Source organism: Benincasa hispida, chromosome 3, assembly GCF_027475165.1.
Source record: "Benincasa hispida cultivar pf3 chromosome 3, pf3_genome.v1.1, whole genome shotgun sequence".
In the NCBI taxonomy this organism is placed as follows: Eukaryota; Viridiplantae; Streptophyta; class Magnoliopsida; order Cucurbitales; family Cucurbitaceae; genus Benincasa; species Benincasa hispida.
This window is the reverse complement of record NC_143480.1, coordinates 43132211-43152362: the sequence shown is the minus strand read 5'-3', so window position 1 is coordinate 43152362 and position 20152 is coordinate 43132211. Positions and strand designations below refer to the sequence as shown.

Genomic DNA, 20152 nt, shown 5'->3' with positions numbered 1-20152 from the left:
GTTTCCGTCACCTTCTAACTTGTGATGTTATTTAGTTGATGTTTAAAACAATATATATGTGACATAAAAAAAAAAAAACTCAGTTTTTAGTAAACCAAAAGATATTTGGAGAGAGGTAAGTAAACTTTGAAGATGAAATGGAAAAATTATAAATTATTGAAACCTAGGAATTGAAAATGTTGTTTAACGAACACAGACATGAAAGAAAAAAAATAATGTTTCAAAAAAAAAAAAAAAAAAACTTATAAGGACAAAAGAAAAATGTATGGTGTAGGGTCCGGTCTCCTTAACTGAATTAAGAGTTGACATCTAATATTTAGAATCTCTAAAATCACTTTATAATATTAAAAAAAAAAAAAAGGAAAAAAAAAGGGCACGCTTCAAAAAAATAATAAAAATAACTCATAATATATAAACAGGTTTAAATTAAAACCCACGAACGGCGTGAGTTGGTAGCCACGTGGGGGATGGCCCACATTTCTCCAACTGGATAATTCTTTACGTCCATTTTAAGTTGACCGTTGACTCAACACCCTTCTGCCCCTTCAGCTAATTTGCATCCGCTCCCACAAATCTGCCGACCGAATTGGCTTTATATACAAATATAAAAAGTTTATGGTTTTCTATTATATATATATTTGTTTAAATATGACTTTTGTCTTGTTTTCTTAACTTTACCAAATTATATTATACATGTTATACATCAACAACGGTAAATTTGGAATAAAATAAAATGGTTGGGTGCAAATTTATATTTAAAATGGTCAATTGATTATATTTATAACGGTCTATTGATTAATTTTAAAACAATCCGTTGATTAATTTTTAAAATGATCCGTTGATTAATTTTAAAATGGTCCGTTTCGATGCTGAAGGCCTATAAAAAGCGAGGCCTTCAACAGTTCGAAAGACACAAAATTCATTTTCATAATTCCCACTTCATTTTCCTCTCCTCCTCCATCTTAGTTTTCTGAGCAGTGTATTTAGAAAGGGTGTACGTTCCGATCAATAACGGTGCATTTTCGATCGGTTTTCATTTAGATGTTTTATCCTAGGGACGGCGTGGTAATTTTCAAACCTGTTTACACAGTTGGGCAGAGCCGTGAAACGTCTTAAAGAAAGCGAGCTCCGCGACTCAGCTTATAACGAGTTTTTGTTTTGCAGGTTTTGCTCTTCGCTTGACCGCTGTGCCTTGACGGTTTACAGTTTGTCGTTCTGAGGACCCTGCCGTTTCCAACAATTTTAAGACGTTTCCACATCATCAATGGCCCTCAGTAGTAACAATGAGATATCTGACCTCAATCGTCCCTCCTGATTCGAAGGAGCAAACTTCAAGCGGTGGAAGTAAAAGATGTTTTTCCTCCTCACTATCAAGAAAGTTGTTGAAGCTTGTACTAGCGTTAAGCCGATCATCCCTTTAGAAGGACCAACTGAACAACAGATAAAAGAAGCTGCTGACTGGGAGGAGAAAGACTTTCTATGTAAGAATTCTCTTTTAAATGATTTGACTGATGATCTGTATAACTACTACAGTACAATGAAGAGAACGAAGGAGGTCTGGGATGCCCTGCAAAAGAAGTATGACACCGAGGCGGCCGGGTCGAAGAAATATGCAGTTAGCCATTATCTCAAGTTCCAGATGACGGATGACAAATATGTGGAGGCCCAATCCCATGAACTTCAGAAGATAGCCCACAAGATAATTACTGAATGTATGCATGCCTCTAGACGAACAATTTCAAGTTGCTATTATTATTGATAATCTGCCCCCCTTGTGGAAAGATTTTAAGAACACTTTGAGGTATAAGACCAAGGAGTTCTCCTTTGAGAGTCTTATAACCCAGCTAAGAATCGAGGAGGAAGCCCGGAAGCAAGACCAGAGGGAGGAGGTGAACATAATATCTAGGAAACCTGCCTCTGCCTTGGTAAAACCTGACAAAAAAACCTAAGAAAACAAAGAGGAAAAGTTAGAACCGTGGCTCCAGCAAATCTATAACGACCTTAGTCTATTTAAAACTTATACTGAAACTAAGGATAAGAATATTCTGTTGGGAGATCACCACTCTACAAAAGTTGTTGGAATCGGCGAGGTGGAACTGAAGTTTACCTCTGGGAAGACCCTCACATTGAAGGACGTTCTGCACACTCCAGAGATACAAAAGAATTTGGTTTCGGGCTATCTCCTCAACAAAGTCGGGTTTACTCAAACTATAGGGGCAGACCTATATACCCTTACCAAAAATAATGTATTTGTAGGAAAAGGGTATGCAACTGAGGGAATGCTCAAATTAAATCTAGACCTTAATAAAATGAAATCTTCTGTGTATATGTTGTGTTCTATGAATATTTGGCATGCTAGACTCTGTCATGTGAATAAGAATTTAATTATTAACATGATTAGGCTAGAAATGATACCTAAGTTATCCACGAATGATTTTGATAAATGCGAGTATTGTAGTCAGGCTAAAATTACTAAAACTCTGCATAAATTTGTACATAGAAATTCTGAGCCTCTAGATTTAATTCATTTTGATGTCTGTGAATTTGATGGCATATTAACTAGGAATAGTAAAAGATATTTCATTACTTTTATTGACGACTGCTCTGATTTTACTTTTGTATTCCTGTTGAAAAACAAAAATGATGCTTTTGATACCTTCAAACTTTTTGTTTCTGAAATGGAGAATCGGTTTAATAGAAAAGTTAAAAGACTTCATAGTGATAGGGGAACCGAGTACGACTCGAACAGTTTTAATGAATTCTTTAACTCACATAGAATAATACATGAAAAGACTGCACCTTATTCTCCTGAAATGAACGAAAAAACTGAAAGGAAAAATAGAACTTTAGTTGAGCTAGTAGTTGCTATTTTACTTAGTTTAGGAGCCGCGTCTTATTGGTGGGGTGAAATCATCCTTACCGTGTGTTATGTCCTAAATAGAATCCCGAAATCTAAAAATAAAACTTCACCTTATGAAATTCTCAAGAATAAGAAACCAAACTTGTCCTACTTTAGAACATGGGGTTATCTAGCCTTTATAAGGATTCCTGACCCAAAAAGGAGAAAGTTGGCTAGTAGAGCTTACAAGTGTGTCTTTATAGGTTATGCCTTAAATAGTAAAGCCTACAGGTTCTATGATCTAGTGAACCAAGTGATCATTGAGTCAAATGATGCCAACTTTTTTTAAGATAGTTTTCCCTTTAAATCAAGGAATAATGGGGCTCTGGTTCAAGTGGTATTACCCTAGTTAGAAATCCTGACCCTAGAGAGCAAACTGACCCAGAACCTAGAAGAAGCAAAAGAGCTAGAACTGCCAAAGATTTCATAAATGACTTCCTGACCTACAATGTAGAAGAAGACCCTAAAGATCTAAGAGTTGTCCTGTCCTCAGTAGATGCCAACCTATAGTAAGAAGCCATAAATGATGAGATGGACTCGCATGAGTCAAATAGGACTTGGCACTTAGGATCTAAGGCAATAGGGTACAAATGGATCTTAAGGAGGAAACTTAGACCTGATGGGACTGTCGATAAATTTAAAGCCAGGTTAGTAGCAAAGGGTTTTAAACAGAGAGAAAACGTAGATTTCTTTGACAGATTCTCCCCTGTCACTAGAATTACCTCTATCCATGTCCTGTTCTCTCTCGCTGCCCTTTATAACCTCGTAGGACATAAAATGGATGTAAAAATCGCTTTCCTAAACGGTGAACTTAAAGAAGAGATTTACATGGTCAAGAAAATAAGGTGTGTAAATTAGACAAATCTCTCTATGGACTAAAACAAGCTCCTAAGCAATAGCATGAAAAATTTGACAACCTTATCCTATCTAAAGGTTTCAAGGTCAATGAAAGTGATAAATGCATCTACCATAAGTTTGATAATCACCTATGCACTATTTTATGTCTATATGTAGATAATTTATTGATCTTTGGGTCGAACTTGCACGTCATAAATGATGTAAAATCAATATTGAGTGCGAACTTCGACATGAAAGACTTAGGAGAAGCTAGTGTAATCTTAGGCATAAAAGTAAATAGGTCTGAAAAGGAAATTTCTTTGGATCAATCTCACTATATAAAAAAGATTCTAAAGAAATATAATTACTTTAAGTGTAAACCAACCTATACTCCTTATGATCCTAGTGTCAAGTTGTTCAAGAATATTGATGACATTGTTAATCAATCTAAGTATGCGAGCATCATAGGTAGTCTTAGATACGTTGCCGATTGCACTAGGCCTGACATAGCTTATGCCGTAGGACTAGTTTACAAGCAGACTTAGTAAAGAGCATTGGAATGCTATAGAAAGAGTTATGAGATACTTAAAGAAAACCCAAAACCTAGGATTACATTATCAAAAGTTTTCCGCTGTCTTGGAAGGGTTCAACGATGCTGATTGGAACTCTCTTTCGGATGATTCAAAGGCTACAAGTGGCTATATCTTTAATATAGCTGGCGGAGCTGTCCCTTGGAAGTCCAAGAAACAGACTATTTTAGCCCAATCTACGATGGAGTCAGAAATAATAGCACTAGCGACAACTAGTGAAGAAGTAGGCTAGCTTAGAAGTCTGCTATCAAAGATTCCCTTATGGGAAAAGCCGTTACCAGCCATATTGATCAATTGCGATAGTAATGCAGCAATCGCAAAAATTCAAAACTATTACTACAACGGAAAGAGACATCAAATACGTCGTAAGCACAGTACCGTTAGAGAGTTTCTCACTACTGGTGCAGTTAGAATGGATCACATACGAACTGATGGCAGGTCCTTTGATGAAAGGAATGGCCAGAGAAAAGGTTTTTAGAACCTCAGAAAGGATGGGACTCATGCCTATCGAAAAATGAATCACAGTGAGGAGAACCAAACCTGTAGACTGAAGATCCCAAGAAACAGGTTCAACGGGTAATAACTGATCACGAGTGATATATAGTGAATTATGCTAAACCAAACACAGAGTTTCATTCGTATGACTTAAAGTCTGAGCATGATATCCTGAAGCGTAAGAAAGGTTGAACTCAGTTCTTAATGAGATCTATACTTGATGACAAGTAGGGTACCTAGCTACATGAGTACCCTTGATAGATTCACTTGTGTGGATGTGGAAGTGAGGGCCGCTTCCTATGGAGTTTACAGGCAAACTCTCTAGAGCATTCACTAAACCAGGATTCACGTACTAGGCCTTAAAAGCACGGGCTTTCGTACTACACCTTAATAACACTCTGTGTGAGATGTTGTTAGAGATAGAGTTCAAAACCAAGGGTTATTCTTGTATATTCTGTATCATCTACACCATGTAAAGGTTCAAGTTGTAAGACACCTTTGCTTATGCACAGTGTTGTATAGACTAAAACTGCTCGATGAAAATCTTTCCTCTCTTCTTGTTTTGTTTAAATTTCCAAGTGGGGGATTGTTAAGTGCAAATTTATATTTAAAATGGTTCATTGATTATATTTAAAACGGTCCATTGATTATTTTTAAAACGGTCCATTGATTAATTTTAAAACGGTCTGTTGTTTATATTTAAAATGGTCAGTTGATTAATTTTTAAAACGGTATGTTAATTAATTTTTAAAATGGTCCGTTTATCAATTTAAAAATGGTCCGTTTCGATGATGAAGGCCTATAAAAGGCGAGACCTTCAACAGTTCAGAAGACATAGAATTCATTTTCATAATTCCCACTTCATTTTCCTCTCCTCCTCCATCTTAGTTTTCAAAGTAGTGAGTTTAGAAAAGGTGTACGTTCCGATCAATAACCGTGCATTTTCGATCGGTTTTCATTTGGCTGTTTTATCCTAGGGACGATGTGACAATTTTCAGACCTTCTTCCACACTTGGGCAGAGCCGCAAAACGTTTTAAAGAAAGCGAGCTCTGCGACTCAGCCTATGACAATTTTCTGTTTTGCAGGTTTTGCTCTTTGCTTGACCACTGTGCCTTGACGGTTTATAGTTCGTCGTTCTGAGGGCCCTGCCATTTCCAACAAAAACATAAATTAGTTTTAATGTTTTTTTTTTGCTATATTTGACAAATTTGAAAATTTATTGTTAAATTTGTAAATTTAAGATTTTTTTTCCTTTCTTGCAACTCCCTCTTTTTTTAAAAAAAAAAATTATTGTAACTTCTACTTTCAAAATTGAATAAAGAGATCAAAATAATAATCACTTTTTAATATGGAGATATAAATGAGTCCATAGACTAAAGTACCAAATAAAACTTTGTAGTATAGAGAGATTAAAATTAATCAAAGCAACTAAAATAATATTGATACCAAAATTTTGTACCAACAGTTGTAGTTGTAATGTTTAGGAAGAATTGAACAATAGTCCTGCACAATAGAGAAAATCTTACACCGGTGTGGTATTTGACGATCAACACTCCGACGATTAAGTCAATAATAATTTAGAGAGAGGTAGAGAATAGAGAATATATAGTGTTTTTTTCGAAGTATCTTAAATGTCTCGATCCTTTTGATTATATAAAGAAATAGTTTTGCAATGGTCATTTTACTAGTTAATTTTTAGATAATTAATATTATTAGCCTAGTCTAGCCATTACGAGTGGACCAAAGAATGTGTAATTGACTCATAGACGCACACTTGATCATAACTTGTCCATCATGGGTTTGTCTTCTTAAGCTCCATAGCCAACTCTATGGATCAGCTCCCATATACTTAGGCATTATTTTCTTTTATTGTTGACCGTATAAATCAACCTAATTAAAGTCTACAGAGTCGACTTCAATGGCCTTGTTAACTTTCATGAACGACCTTATGAATTGACCTTCATGGTGCTTGTTGATCTTTTGATCCATCTTGTGAGTTGATCCTTTTAGCTCTTATAGTTGAGCTTATGGATTTACCACCATACTTAACCAAATAAAATTTTTTTGCTGGAATGTTCCATTGGGTCAAACCCTTATAACTAAATATTTAAACATATATTTTCATCCACAACAATATTTATATCAAATTTTATAACATTATGACTGTCTTATTAAAATAAATATAAAATGACATCTAAAAGATGAGTTTTTTGTATGGATGGCCTCATTTGGGAGGCCCAAATAAAAGATGGCCACTTGTAGAAAATGTAATGGAAAGTACCCTTCTGCTGACGTGATTCACGTGTGATTTTGTCGCTTCGCCACTGAGTTGCACCTTGCGTGCCTACCAACTTGATCCTCATTTGCTCGTCACACAATCCTCGATGCACGTCTCGATACCCAGATGCATTATTACTCCATACGACTGAAATCAACACATGTATACTCGATCTTAGCCACGTCATACTCGATACTCGATTAATGTATACTTGATCATCTTGAATTTTTTGAATTCTTAACCTGTTTGAATTCCATTATTTCACCACTTTAACTTATTTCTTAGACTATTATCTCTTGTTTTTTTATTTTATATTCCTCGACGACTACACCTCTACACTCGAAACTCTTTGGATTCTCTCTACATCAAGTAACATTCTTCTTTCTGTTTATATTTTGGCATCACGCGTCTCTTTATTTGTTATATTTTGGCATCATGTTCCTCGACATGCACTTGCATGTTCCTCGATACTCGACCGATAAGGTTTTCATTTCGATTTTCATATCTTGCATGTTTAGTTGGAGCTCAAATTTTGTTTTTTGTAGGCTTCTATGCTCCACTCTCTCTTCATTGGCACAGTTCTGTAACTTACATACTGGAAAGCTTGACCTTGCACATAATCCTTAGAAGTTGAGTCATGTCAATATAGGCTTCCTATAAGAGTCAGATATACTGGACTGTGGGATATTTTGTCTCAAGTTTTTCGAATACTTGATGACTGATTCCAGCTTGGAGAGTTTATGGTAAGATAAAATGCATGATTTTAAGTTGCAGTATGGTGTCGAGTTGTGGGCTGATCAGCTTTTTTAGTAAGTCTTTCTATGTAAGTTTTAACAATATTTGTAAACGTATGAACCTGTTAATCTTATTTGAGCAAATTGTATATTTTCATAGTATAAGGTTTCAAAAAACTGTGTGTATATTTCCATATTAAGCATTTGTATGTGTATCGAGTATACATTATTTTAGGTTCCATGTACCGAGTAACATGCATCGAGCATCTTTGGAAAACTCACGTGCTTTTATTAGCTCTTTCTGTGATTCCTTTAGTGTCTCCTTTGCAAGAGCAGAAGTAGTTTCTCTGCACAACATGCCTTGTCATAAATAATATTGACACCGTACTAATGTCGTATATCCTCAATAATATTGTGGTTTCAACAAACACTGAACTTGTCCTCGATTAAGTGACCAATAACGAATATGTTGGCTTGCTTGTGGTCATGATTCAATACTTCAACGGAGCATGTGTGATTGGGCGTGCATTTTGTGATCTTGAAAATATCACATCCGTCAATTTTAATTGCTCGAACGGCCCATTTACATGTCGGGTGTATGTTAGGGTTGATGTCTTAAATCTCGTAGGGTTTTGTAGTTTGTAATTATATTGTACAAATTTTTTATTTATTTAATAAAATGTGAGATGTTTTATTTGACATTTAGTAGCATTAAACCCACAAACCAATAAACTAACATCCAAGATTATCATTTGTAGCTTAAACATATATGTAGAGACATACATGTGGATCATGTTAAGTAATAACCTAAATAATCTGTAGTAGATGGATAAGGCTAGATACCTTATCCTTGTGACACTACGAATATTACCCGTTTTTTAGATGTTACAATTTTTGTAAAGTGCTACAAATGATCTAGTCCTGATCATTCATGTAGAAACATGTGAGCGGAGGTATTTTATACAAAGGATTTTGTATAAGATCAGACCACCAAATGACTAATCTCATTATATAACGCCGTTCATAATTGAGACTTACGTTTCACTAAGATGACCATAGTTGACATGACCTGAATCTTGAACGAGTTGTGAACTCTTGTCTATAAAGGCGATCATTTGATTTTATAGGTGAGAGTGGCCAGATCGCCGACTCAATAAGCCTACCTTTGAGGGGATTTTTCTGATTGAGGAGTTGGAAACATAACTACACAAGAAGTTTTCTTTGAGAAAAATCCTAAGTTGCTCTCTCTTTCCTTTCCTCCCAATTTTTCTCTCTCCTTTCCAAAAACTAAGAGCCCACACACTCCTTAGTGATTTTCATCCTAAAAGAGAATACAAGAGGACCCAATAGGTGGTGGCCATTTGGATCGATCGTTTTGTTTATGACATTTTGGAAGAGGAAATTCGTGAAGAAAGGTTCTTCAAGGGTAAGTCCTCTCTAATCTTTTTTCTCAATTTTTTGGCATGCTGTAAATTTTAATGTGACTGCATAATTTGTATTCTGTATTGTGTGATTTCGTGAAAATAAAATTGGAACGATCTCCACGTTTCCGCTTAGGGCCTTTACAGGTTTCTTCAATGTAAACACCGAACACTATATAATTTTTTGTTCGATTTGTTAACTCGTAGCTCAAAGTTCTTATTGCTAACCTTATCTTCACATCTTTCTTGCTGAAAAAAATTTGACGTACTTCAACAGTATCCACCAACCCTACGAACGACTGTGGTTGCATGATCAAGTTCTCCATTCTGGCATTACTACTGGATGGTATATTTCACAGATCTTGGAGAGGCACACTCCCAACAAAATAGCCAAAATCATTTGACAGAATTGAAGTTGGTTGTTCTTCATTCACAATAGAAGGACCACCCCTTAAAACAACTTGGGTTTGTTGTTCTTCATTCCCAACCTCTTCCTCTCCTATAATCACATTCTTATTTACATATGCCACAACCTCTTCTATTATCTTATTCAGATGCAATATGTTTGCTATATTAACATCGATGTTATCTTTTTCCAATGAGACACTTGATAGACAAACATCATGCTCATTGACATCTGCTCCACACATGTGTTAGTCTTCTCTCTCTGATTAGTCAAATGTTACCTCACGATGAATTTCTTCAACTTCCTTAAGACTTACAAATACCTGTGGTTTAGTAGGTTGTACTATGAGAGGAGAAATTTAATATCAGCATTATCCATTAAGTATATTGGAGGAGAATCAATATCCATCTTATATGTCACCCTTATTATAATTTTGAACGTTGTCAAACTAACTTGCATGATCTCATATACTAGATTTACTAGCTCATTATACGTCAATGTGCGCAAAACTAGCAAACCCTTCAAACGACCTTTAGTATAGTGTTCTTCTATGTCGTCCCATGTACCATCATAACGTAAGAATATATACTTCTCCACCCTTCAAGAAAAACAATACACAAAGTGAGCAATTAGGAAAATTGGTTATTGTTAAATACTTGCTATACTTGATCCTTGCTACTCACTCTTTGCTATTCGATACTCGACGCTTGTCACTCGATACTTGGTATTCTTAACTTGATGCTTACTGTTTCATAGCTTTCTCTCCCTTCATCCTTGTTCCATTGGGAGTTACTCGCAAGTGAACACTCACAAACTCACACTCACTCCTTCTCTTTACTACATTCGTATGTCTCACACAACGTCGGAAAAGTAAAATATGTGAGCAAAAAATGAGAAAAAACTAGCACATTTACTTACTTGAGGGACAATATAGTAAAATGATCTTAATGCCTTTATAACTTAATCTCTGTCAAGAAAAATAGGTTTTATGAGGTGCCTTTTTTGGAGGGAAGGTGAGCTTGATTTTCTCTTTTGTAGTTCAGTTCTGTTTCTTCTTAGTTAATAAAAAAAAAATACTTTACATTTCAAGAAATTGATTTGAAAGAATAGTGAAAATTATTAGAAAATTCCCCAATTTGTGTTTCTTCGTACATGAACATTAACTACAAAGTAGGTCCTCCGACGCCATTGGGCAATTCAAAATGATTGAGTATACATTAATCGAGTATCGAGTATGACGTGGCTGTGATCGAGTATACACGTGTTGATTGCACAAGTATCGAGTGACCATGCATCTGGGTATCGAGAGACCGTGCATCGAAGATCGTGTGATGGGCCAACGAGGAATGAGTAACAAGCCATCGAGGATCAAGTACCTTGGTAGTGGTAGGTGCACGGGGTCACTTTCATTACTTTTTTTACATGTGGTCATTTTTCATTTGGGTCTCCCAAATGAGGCCATCCATACAAAAACAAAAAACCCCTAAAAGACCCTATATATACATAATAATAATAATAATAATAATAATAATATTTATCTTTAAAAAAAAAGTATCGGTTTTTCTAAATCTTCTCATATATTTTTGTTTTTTAGGTTACAAGAATTATAACATCGATTGTTCTCGAATCTTTTTACTTGACATATCAAATATGGCATGAATTCAATGCACCAACTCTATTCAACTAAAGAAAAAGGAAATTATATTTGAATAATAAAAATACAAATTAAGTGTGTTAGTGAAGTCTCAATAAAGACGACTCTAGTTAATTTGGACATTCAAGGCAATCATGTTTCGGCAAAGTCAACTATAATTTTAGGTCAACGAAATTAGTTTTATTCCATTTACTTCTAGTGAAATGGTTGTTTTAGTTCACCTTAGATTAAGGTATTTATCAAGTAAAGCTTTGATATAATGCCATTTTCTTATTTGATCCGGCGCGCCTAAGTAATCTTTTTATTAATTATGTTTATTTTATATTTCCTTCCTCAACTTTTTAAATGGTCTAAATTAATAAAAGGAAATTTATTTTTTCGTGTAGTTGGAAGATATTTGTAATATTCTTTTGATTGGTCAGATAAAGGTACCTCCCTTACGAGTTATTAAAAGTTTAAGTCTATTTTATTTCAGTTATATTTTTCAAAATTATGGTAATGACCAAAACGAACCTTTATAAAATTTTCAAATACAATATTTAAAAAATGAAAAATGAAATAAAATAATTCATTTATTATTCAATTGGTAAAATAAGGTTTTATAATCTTTTTTGACTTTATAATACTATTTAAAGAAAATTCATGAAGAGTTTGGTATCTCCAAACAGAAAGAAAAAGAAAAACACAAACAACTTTAATCATGCTAATTTTTGTACAATAAAACTCCATCAACAAACTAATGCACAAAAGGAAGACCTATTAGCACAATATCAAGAACAAACACAATTATTTAGGTCCTTTCCGAACTATTTGTTTTTAATTTTTTTGCTTTTGAAAATTAAATCGATAGACACTACTTTCACATCTAAATTTCTTTATTTGTTATCTATTTTTTACTAATGGTTTGAAAGATAAGCCAAAATTTGAAAAAAAAAATTATTTTTGCTTTTGAAATTTAGCTAAGAACTAAACCATTATACTTAAGAAAGATCAAATCATTGTAATAAAATAGGGAGAAAATAAACTTAATTTTAAAAAACAAAAAATAAAGAACGAAATGATTACCAAATAGAGCCTAAATAGATCTATCCAAATCCAATAATTTGAACAAAAAATATGTTGCTCTCATTGTTGCAACACTTGATTGGATCTATCGAATTTATGTAAGATCTTTTGTAATCCCATGGATGCATGCATTTTAAATTAAGAAATAGTAAATTAGTCAAATTCAAAAAGTTTGTTATTATAATTTCACTAATTTTAAACACAAATGATCCAAACAACTGAATTACGGAGGATAAAGGTATGTTTGATATGTATCACCAACGTAGAATTATACAATTTAGATAAAATCATAAGTAAAAGATACATATCTTTTGTATCCTAAATTATCCTCTTTCATGAATATCCTTTCTGTTGAGAAAAAAATTTGAAATTAAAAAAAGAAAAAGAAAAAGAAAAAAAGGGAAAAAGAATCAGTTATGTTATAATGTGATTGATTTGAAGTTGGCTTGAAGGACGTTGACGGTTGACATTGACTGACAGCTACAAAATTAAAAATAATAACAATAGAAAAATAAAAAATGGTACAGTGAGATTAAGGAAATATGAAAATGTAAATTAGAAAAAAAGGTAATTTATTATTAGAGAAAACAAACAGAAGAGACAAAAAAATTGTTGAATAATGTAAATGTGTGAAGTGGAAACGTGTTGGGAGTTTTGACTTTGTTAGACAACGGGGGCTATTATTGACCTCTCAAAGAGAGACCTCCGTTCCGTTTGCCGTTTGGTATGGAGGGACGTTTCAAACCGCGTTCTTCTTCTCCTTCTTTCCGATCACTCTCTCTTTCACCTTCTTCTTCTTTCTCTCTTTCTTCTGTTTCTTCTTCTGTTTCTTCCTTCATTCCATTCCCCATTTCATGATAGATTACAATGATTGATTGTTCATCATGCGTTGGTTACGTAACATCTCCTTTACACCTTCTTCAATGGTGAGGATTCCGGGAACTGGCACTGGTGGCGATTCTCCGACCAGAAGGGCTACTAGTAGAGGTTCTGACGATCATAATTATCGGGGCGTTGTTTGGCGTTTTGGTGCTTCTAAGTATTCCCGCCATAGGAAGCTTCGGAACTTAAGTGGACGTGAACGCGACGCCACTTCTTTGGCTAAATGGTCTGATACTACGGCTGAGCCTGTCTCTTTGTCGCGATCCCCGAGTACTTCTGATGATCATGCCGTGCCCTTGCCACTCCCGGAGGTTTCTCCCTTATTTCAGCGACGTGAACTGAACTCCAGTTCGAATTCTGCTGGTGGAGATGGGGATTGCCCTCTTCCATCGCCTCCTCATAAGATTGGGGGTGCGGCCTCCCCTAGCGCTCCGTTTAAAAGGTAGTCTAATTGGAATATTCTTCCTACTCTCTACTTCTAATGTTAAATGCTTATTTGATGGGGTTTTGCTCGTAGTTTTATGAGTTTGACATCTCTGTTTTGATGTTGAAGACGATTTTGAAGCGACCATGTGTTTCTTCTCCTTTGTTGGAATCTTAATCACTATGTTTATTGTTTACACTGTTTAGTGCGTCTCTGTTTGTGTTCTCTTCCTTATTCGTCAACGGAAAACTTTTTTTTTTTTTTTTTTTTTTTTTTTTTTTTTTTCCTTTCTTTCTTGTACAAGTGGTACAAGTGGCCGTATTAGTTATATACTTATTGTCTCATCCTTGTTTATTGAGGGTGCGGTATGGTGTGGTCCGATTGTTACTCTTTCTTGCTTGGACAACTTTGATGTTGTATGGCGTTCTGTGTTTCTATCATGACTCTATTTTTGATATTATAACCAACACTGCTTTTGATTTTACAAAACCAGTGTATTTGATTCCGGGGAAAAGCAGAAGAAAGAAGATCAGATTGAGACAAGGTCATCTGGGAGGGCGAATCGAGATGCAAGAGGATATCCTGAAAGTTCCCGGAACGGTTTTTGGATTGATGTTCCTAGTAGAAGTGCTCCTACTAGTCCTTATGCAAGTCCTACACTCAGTCCCCAAAGAAATGGTTCCGGTAACCTTTCAAATTTCCATCATGTGGCTCCAGTAGGAAATCAAGGCTGGTCTGCACCTGAGTTGCCAAATTTCCCTTATGTGGCTCCAGTTGGAAATCACGTCTGGTCTGCACCGGAGCTGCCATCCTCAGCAATGATGCGAGGGGTTCCTCCTGCATTCTTCGATTGCTCCACTCTTAGTTCTGAGAGTTCTCCAATGCATAGCCCAAGAGGTAGAAGTCCCCACCGAGATCCCAGAAGTCCAACAGGAGCTACATCTCCATTGCACACCAAGATTTCCCTTGAAATACATGCTGGACGTCGTGAAGGTTCTGGTCATGTCAGTGTCCACCCTTTACCTCTTCCTCCTGGTCCTGGAGTGCCAATGCCTTCAGCATCAATCCCAACAATGCCTTCACCATCAACCTCCATGCCTCTACCATCAACCCCTGTGCCTTCACCATCAATTCCAATGCCTTCAGCATCATCCTCAATGGCTCTACCATCAACCCCAATGGCTTCACCATCAACCCCAATTACACAAGCTAGCACTAAAACTGAGTCAATCTCAATGAAAAATCAATGGCAGAAAGGAAAGCTTATTGGCCGGGGCACATTCGGAAGTGTGTATGTTGCTAGCAACAGGTAATATTTGTTTTGTTGGCATCTTCTGTTGTTGTCATTAGCTTCTGTTGACTGACTGTTTTTTCTTTTCTTTTTTAACTCCCCCGAAGAGAAAATGGAGCTTTATGTGCAATGAAGGAAGTTGAACTATTTCATGACGATCCAAAGTCAGCTGAATGTATAAAGCAATTAGAACAGGTAATTTCAAATTTTATTTGAGTTATGGTAAACTGTGGTATGTGCTCAGTTCTCCCCTCTGATAGTAGGATGAAATTTGATGTCGTTTAGTGTTGCCTCTCTTCTTCTAACTGTCACAGGAGATCAAGCTTCTGAGCCAGCTAAAACATCCAAATATTGTCCAGTACTATGGTTGTGATAGTGTAAGTACTGGTTATGTATGTTACGACATTTCAATGCTGTTCACTTTTATAATCTTGTAACTAAATATAATTCTTACTCTGGTGTCTATATAGGTTGAAGATCGACTATATATATACCTGGAGTATGTTCATCCTGGTTCAATTAATAAATATGTTCGTGAACATTGTGGAGCCATGACAGAATCTGTTGTTCGAAATTTTACTCGACACATCCTCTCAGGGTTGGCCTACTTGCACAGCACAAAGACTATACACCGGTAGGGAACATATATGTTGACGTGTTTGATACAAAGTCTTAAGGTTGACATGTAAAATCAAGATGACCATAAATATTCTATTGAAAATAAGAAAGAAATACTTTACTATTTAAATTCTATTTTGAATCTTCAGTTAGTCTAATCTTGGAAGAAATAATTACGAACAACATTCTGTGAGCCTATGCTATGTTTTTACTTTAAATGATTAATCTGTTTGGAGACTTAATTTTTCATTGATGCAGGGACATTAAAGGTGCTAATTTGCTTGTAGACTCTTGTGGGGTTGTCAAGCTTGCTGACTTTGGAATGGCTAAACATGTAAGTTTGATTTTGAGTGCCAAATACCTTCTACTATTTCCCTCTTCTTTCTGTGTTTTTGTCGGAGTATGTCTATACATTCTAATACATTAACGGCACTGATATCTATATATTTAGGGTATATTTTACTTTCCATGGTCAGCTTTTTTCTTTTTTATTTAGTACCTCCATTCTTGATGTTGACAACATTTCGAGGAAAAGAACTATATTTGTTTATTTGAGTCAATTGCTGCAAGCATGGTCATAGTCTCATGTGCCCACTACTTATATACTCTTCATTTTATGTACGTAGGTCTTTCAATTTGTGTAATGTTAGTCTCTAGGCAGCCTCAACTTTAGTATCAGTCACACAGTCTAAACTCTAAAGTTTGGAGAAAAAGAAGTCACGTTTCGTTTGCATGATACTTGCACATTGTCTGCTGCATGATTGAAAGCATTAATATGAGTCTCCTTTGCTGTTAATTTGAATTGATTTAGCAGATGGGACTTATTTTTTTAAGTCTAGACATGAATGATGCTGATATATATATCTTTGCAGCTTACAGGACAAGTTGCTGATCTTTCTTTAAAGGGAAGTCCATACTGGATGGCTCCTGAGGTATCTTTTTGTTCCTAAATTAGATGGGTTAATGGCTTGTTTTTTTTTAATGACAGCGATCACTTGACATGTTAGGTTAATGATATCACTTTGTTTAGTTGGATTGACTTTTTTGTGATGAGGGATGTGACTGAAATTTGTCTTTTCCCTGCAGCTCCTTCTGTCTGTGATGCAGAAAGACAACACCCCTGATCTTGCCCTAGCAGTTGATATTTGGAGCCTTGGTTGCACTATTATAGAAATGTTCACTGGCAAACCACCTTGGAGCGAATATGAAGGGGTAAGTGTTGGATAACTGGGCATGTGCTTGTAGCTGCATCAACCCTGATAGAATTTTCATTTTTCCACTGATATGCCATTTGATGAAAGTTGAGAGGTGGCAGAACACTTATATCTACGCCACCGAGGCACCTAGATATGTTGGTTGCTTGGTTGCAGTACAGTATGGGGCTTGGGAATTTGAATTGTGATACTTGTTTTGAAACCTTAAAATTTATTAGGTAATTATGGCATACATTAGCTTTTCTCCTTCCTTTGTCCTCACGCCTAGAGAAGGTATATGTGTAACATTCGTAAGTGTACGTCTATCCCCTAACTGTTATCAGCATATCGATATTCCATAGCGTACAAAAGACATTGATGACGTGACAGAACAATTCATTTGCATGTTGGACTTGTAATTGGTAGCTATTTTTTATGAGTCTGGTAGATTTTACTCTTTGGTTGGTGGTTACAAGTTCATCTGTAAATACAGGCTGCAGCTATGTTTAAGGTCATGAAAGATACCCCACCAATGCCTGAATCATTATCATACGAAGCCAGAGATTTCTTAAAATGCTGCTTTCAGAGAAATCCTGCAGAGAGGCCGACCGCTGCAATGCTGCTTGAACATCCGTTCATGAAAAACTTGCAGCATCCAGATACTTTGTCATGCTCTCCGGCTGTTGCTGGAGCAAGTTTGATGGTAAATATAACATTGATGTTATATCCTCCTTCCACCCTTCTTAACTCGACATTTTTCATTTACACTGGTTTTTGTTGCCAGGATAAATGCTATAGCCCAAGTAAACAATATTCAAGTAAATTTGATCAGTCACCCTCTTCCATGCTTCCAAGCTCACAAAGTTCCAAGGGAAAGTTAGCGGCCGAGAGGCAAGAGTTGCTTTTTCCCTTGCTCTCCAGTTCTCATTTGTAATTGGACCATGAACATTTATTAATGCATTCTTTATAATTCTCTGCACGACTCTAGTTTCATACATTATTGTTTTCTTCTTTCCCAGTGTGATTGGCCCACTATCTCATCATGAAACCTCTGACTTAACAGTAATGTCTCGATATTCCCCCCGTTCTACCCTTGAAGCACTTCCAATACTGTCTCCTCCGCGTTCGGTTCCCAATGTACATCATCTCGGTTCCCCTACAAATGCGGTTGGCGTTGTAAATCAAACCAATAAGAAGACCATACACTAATATTATAGGCTATGGATGGGAAGGAAAGTGCTTGTGCCAGGCCTGCCTCCGGCTTTGCACGTACCTTCAGTCGACGAGCATTTGGCAGGGGTGGTAAAGTATCGGCGAAAAATCAGCTTCACGACAAAAAGCCAGACTCAGATGCTGCATCTAGTAGGTGAGTTTCTGGCACAGATTGTTACTTACACATGTAGGTTTTCCGCTTCTATTTTCTTTTGAAATGAAATAGCTTCTGGTTTGGAAGTCTACACCATACTGGGAGTTGAGAAACAATTTTGTATGCTGCTTTTTCCATTTTAGAGCTTCAGTAATGGCGATATCCACTGATCATTCCTTGGTGTTGGCGTGGGAAAAATCACCACTTCCATAGTTCCATGTACTACTTCAAAACTGAATTTGTAGATATTAGAGTGGTATGATAATGGAATCATATGGTCCAACAACGGTTCCATGGAAATTTTTCTTAGCTTGATTCTAAAAACATGCCTTGTGATCCTTTGTCTTCTCTTTGTTTTCCGCTTACTATACAAATCTTGGATCTTCATTCCAAAAAAAGTTGCGATTAAAAGATGTTGCTATAAGTTGATGGCACAGTTTAAAACTACTTTTAAATCCTATTTCAATTATTTGTTTCCAAACTTCAAATAATTGTTCATTTTAGATTGTGCACTTATTAGAAAGTTTGTATGACTTTAATCCAAACTTTGATTCTCAAGCACTTTAATCGTGTATTTGGATTCGGTATCCAAGTATGAGAAGAATGTTTATGATTTCGTATTTACAAAATCTACTTACAAGGATGTAATAGAATGAGTACTCGCAAGTGTAAAGAACCAAAAGTGGACAAGTATACTTTTTTTCGTTTTTCATTTTTCTTTTATAGGAAGGGTAAGTATAAAAGTTTAATAAACTCTAATTATTACCAATCCTAAACTTTGATTTCTCAAAAAATTATTAATTACCAACTATGATAATTTGAACTTTTGAGCTTATGAAAAGGAGAATATAATAACCGTTGGTTATGTTCATGTAAGCAAACATATTAATTATTACCGACCTTGAACTTTTGGTTTCTCACAAAATTGTCATAATTATATTCATTATAAACTTGATATTTAAATATATAAGATAATAAAATTATATATATATAAAAGTTAAATTTCACTTTTTACTTGAAGTTTGAAATTTGTGTTAAATTAGTTTCTAGATTTCAAAATTGAAAATTAAAGTTATCATGATTTTATTTCCTGAATTAAAACGGAAAAATTAAAAGGATATTATACTTTTAGAAACTATTTAGGAAAATATCGTTGTTTTCAAACTATTTGTAAAAATATTGTTGTTTTAAATAAAGGGTTGAAAATTTGATCTACATTACAAAAATCAATGTGTCCCACAAGGCGGACGTCGTCGATTTCGAGCTGGTTGTCGTCGTCGACTTCGAACTTGAGGTTGCTCGAGTTCTTCTTGATGTTGCTTTGGTACCTCTGCAGGCGCTTCATAATATAAATATTCATTATGCTCTCCACGACCCCGACCATGTCCATGCACGTATGAAGACGAAGGACCAGCCTCTGAGTCATAATGTCCTGAACCAAATGCTGGCATCATCATCATCGGACTAACATAATCAATTTGACTCTGCGTCTGTGTCATAGGGGGCGACTCTTCCACATTATGTGCAACCTCATCAAACTCATCCTCTTTCCGAAGAGGTCCTCTACGTCTAGGAGCTGGTGGAGGAACAATAGGTATATCGTACATATAATGAATTTCCTCCATATAGCTTTGGTTGTCACTACATATAGTAAGAACCTGGTTCGGATCATTCGCAATCTCACGGAGTCTACTGTTGTTCGATCTCTATGAATTATAAAAAATTAGACAATATTTAAAATAAATTTAAATTAAAAAAATTAGATAATATTTATTCATTTACCAGATGACCCACAGCTGCTCTCGGACGAGTGACGTAGCGCCTTGTGATATTATTATACCAATGAATATATTCTGGAGTGACATCTGTGTCAAACTGTTTAAGAGAAACCCCCACTGCAATAAACCTTGCACGATAGTGTCATCGCACTACCAAATGTGCAACTTTTTCGGACCAATCTCTAGTCCTTAGGTCAATATCATGCAGTACGGGTTCAAT

At 35.6% G+C, this 20152-nt stretch overlaps 2 protein-coding genes across 5 annotated transcripts; both read left to right on the top strand.

The window, feature by feature from the left end:
* The first annotated feature begins 1351 nt into the window (after window positions 1-1351).
* On the top strand, window positions 1352-5962 carry LOC120073565 (uncharacterized). Its single transcript, XM_039026393.1, has 4 exons — window positions 1352-1712; window positions 1783-1925; window positions 2034-2197; window positions 5908-5962. Exons 1-4 carry the CDS (start codon window positions 1352-1354, stop codon window positions 5960-5962), a joined length of 723 nt encoding a protein of 240 aa, XP_038882321.1.
* Window positions 5963-12941: 6979 nt separating this feature from the next.
* On the top strand, window positions 12942-18478 carry MAPKKK5 (mitogen-activated protein kinase kinase kinase 5). 4 transcript variants are annotated; one of them, XR_016528449.1, is made up of 12 exons: window positions 12942-13704; window positions 14180-14995; window positions 15085-15172; window positions 15292-15354; window positions 15448-15611; window positions 15854-15929; window positions 16468-16527; window positions 16682-16807; window positions 17282-17491; window positions 17573-17679; window positions 17852-18154; window positions 18298-18478. XR_016528449.1 is itself a non-coding variant. In XM_039026913.2 (11 exons), the coding sequence occupies exons 1-11, from the start codon at window positions 13265-13267 to the stop codon at window positions 17883-17885; spliced, it is 2184 nt and encodes a 727-aa protein (XP_038882841.1). In that variant the 5' UTR covers window positions 12942-13264; the 3' UTR covers window positions 17886-18478. The 4 variants fall into 4 exon arrangements, 2 of the variants coding, with proteins under 2 accessions (XP_038882841.1, XP_038882840.1); XR_005480852.2 differs by having other exon boundaries at window positions 17808-18154; XM_039026913.2 differs by having other exon boundaries at window positions 17852-18478.
* Window positions 18479-20152: the final 1674 nt, after the last annotated feature.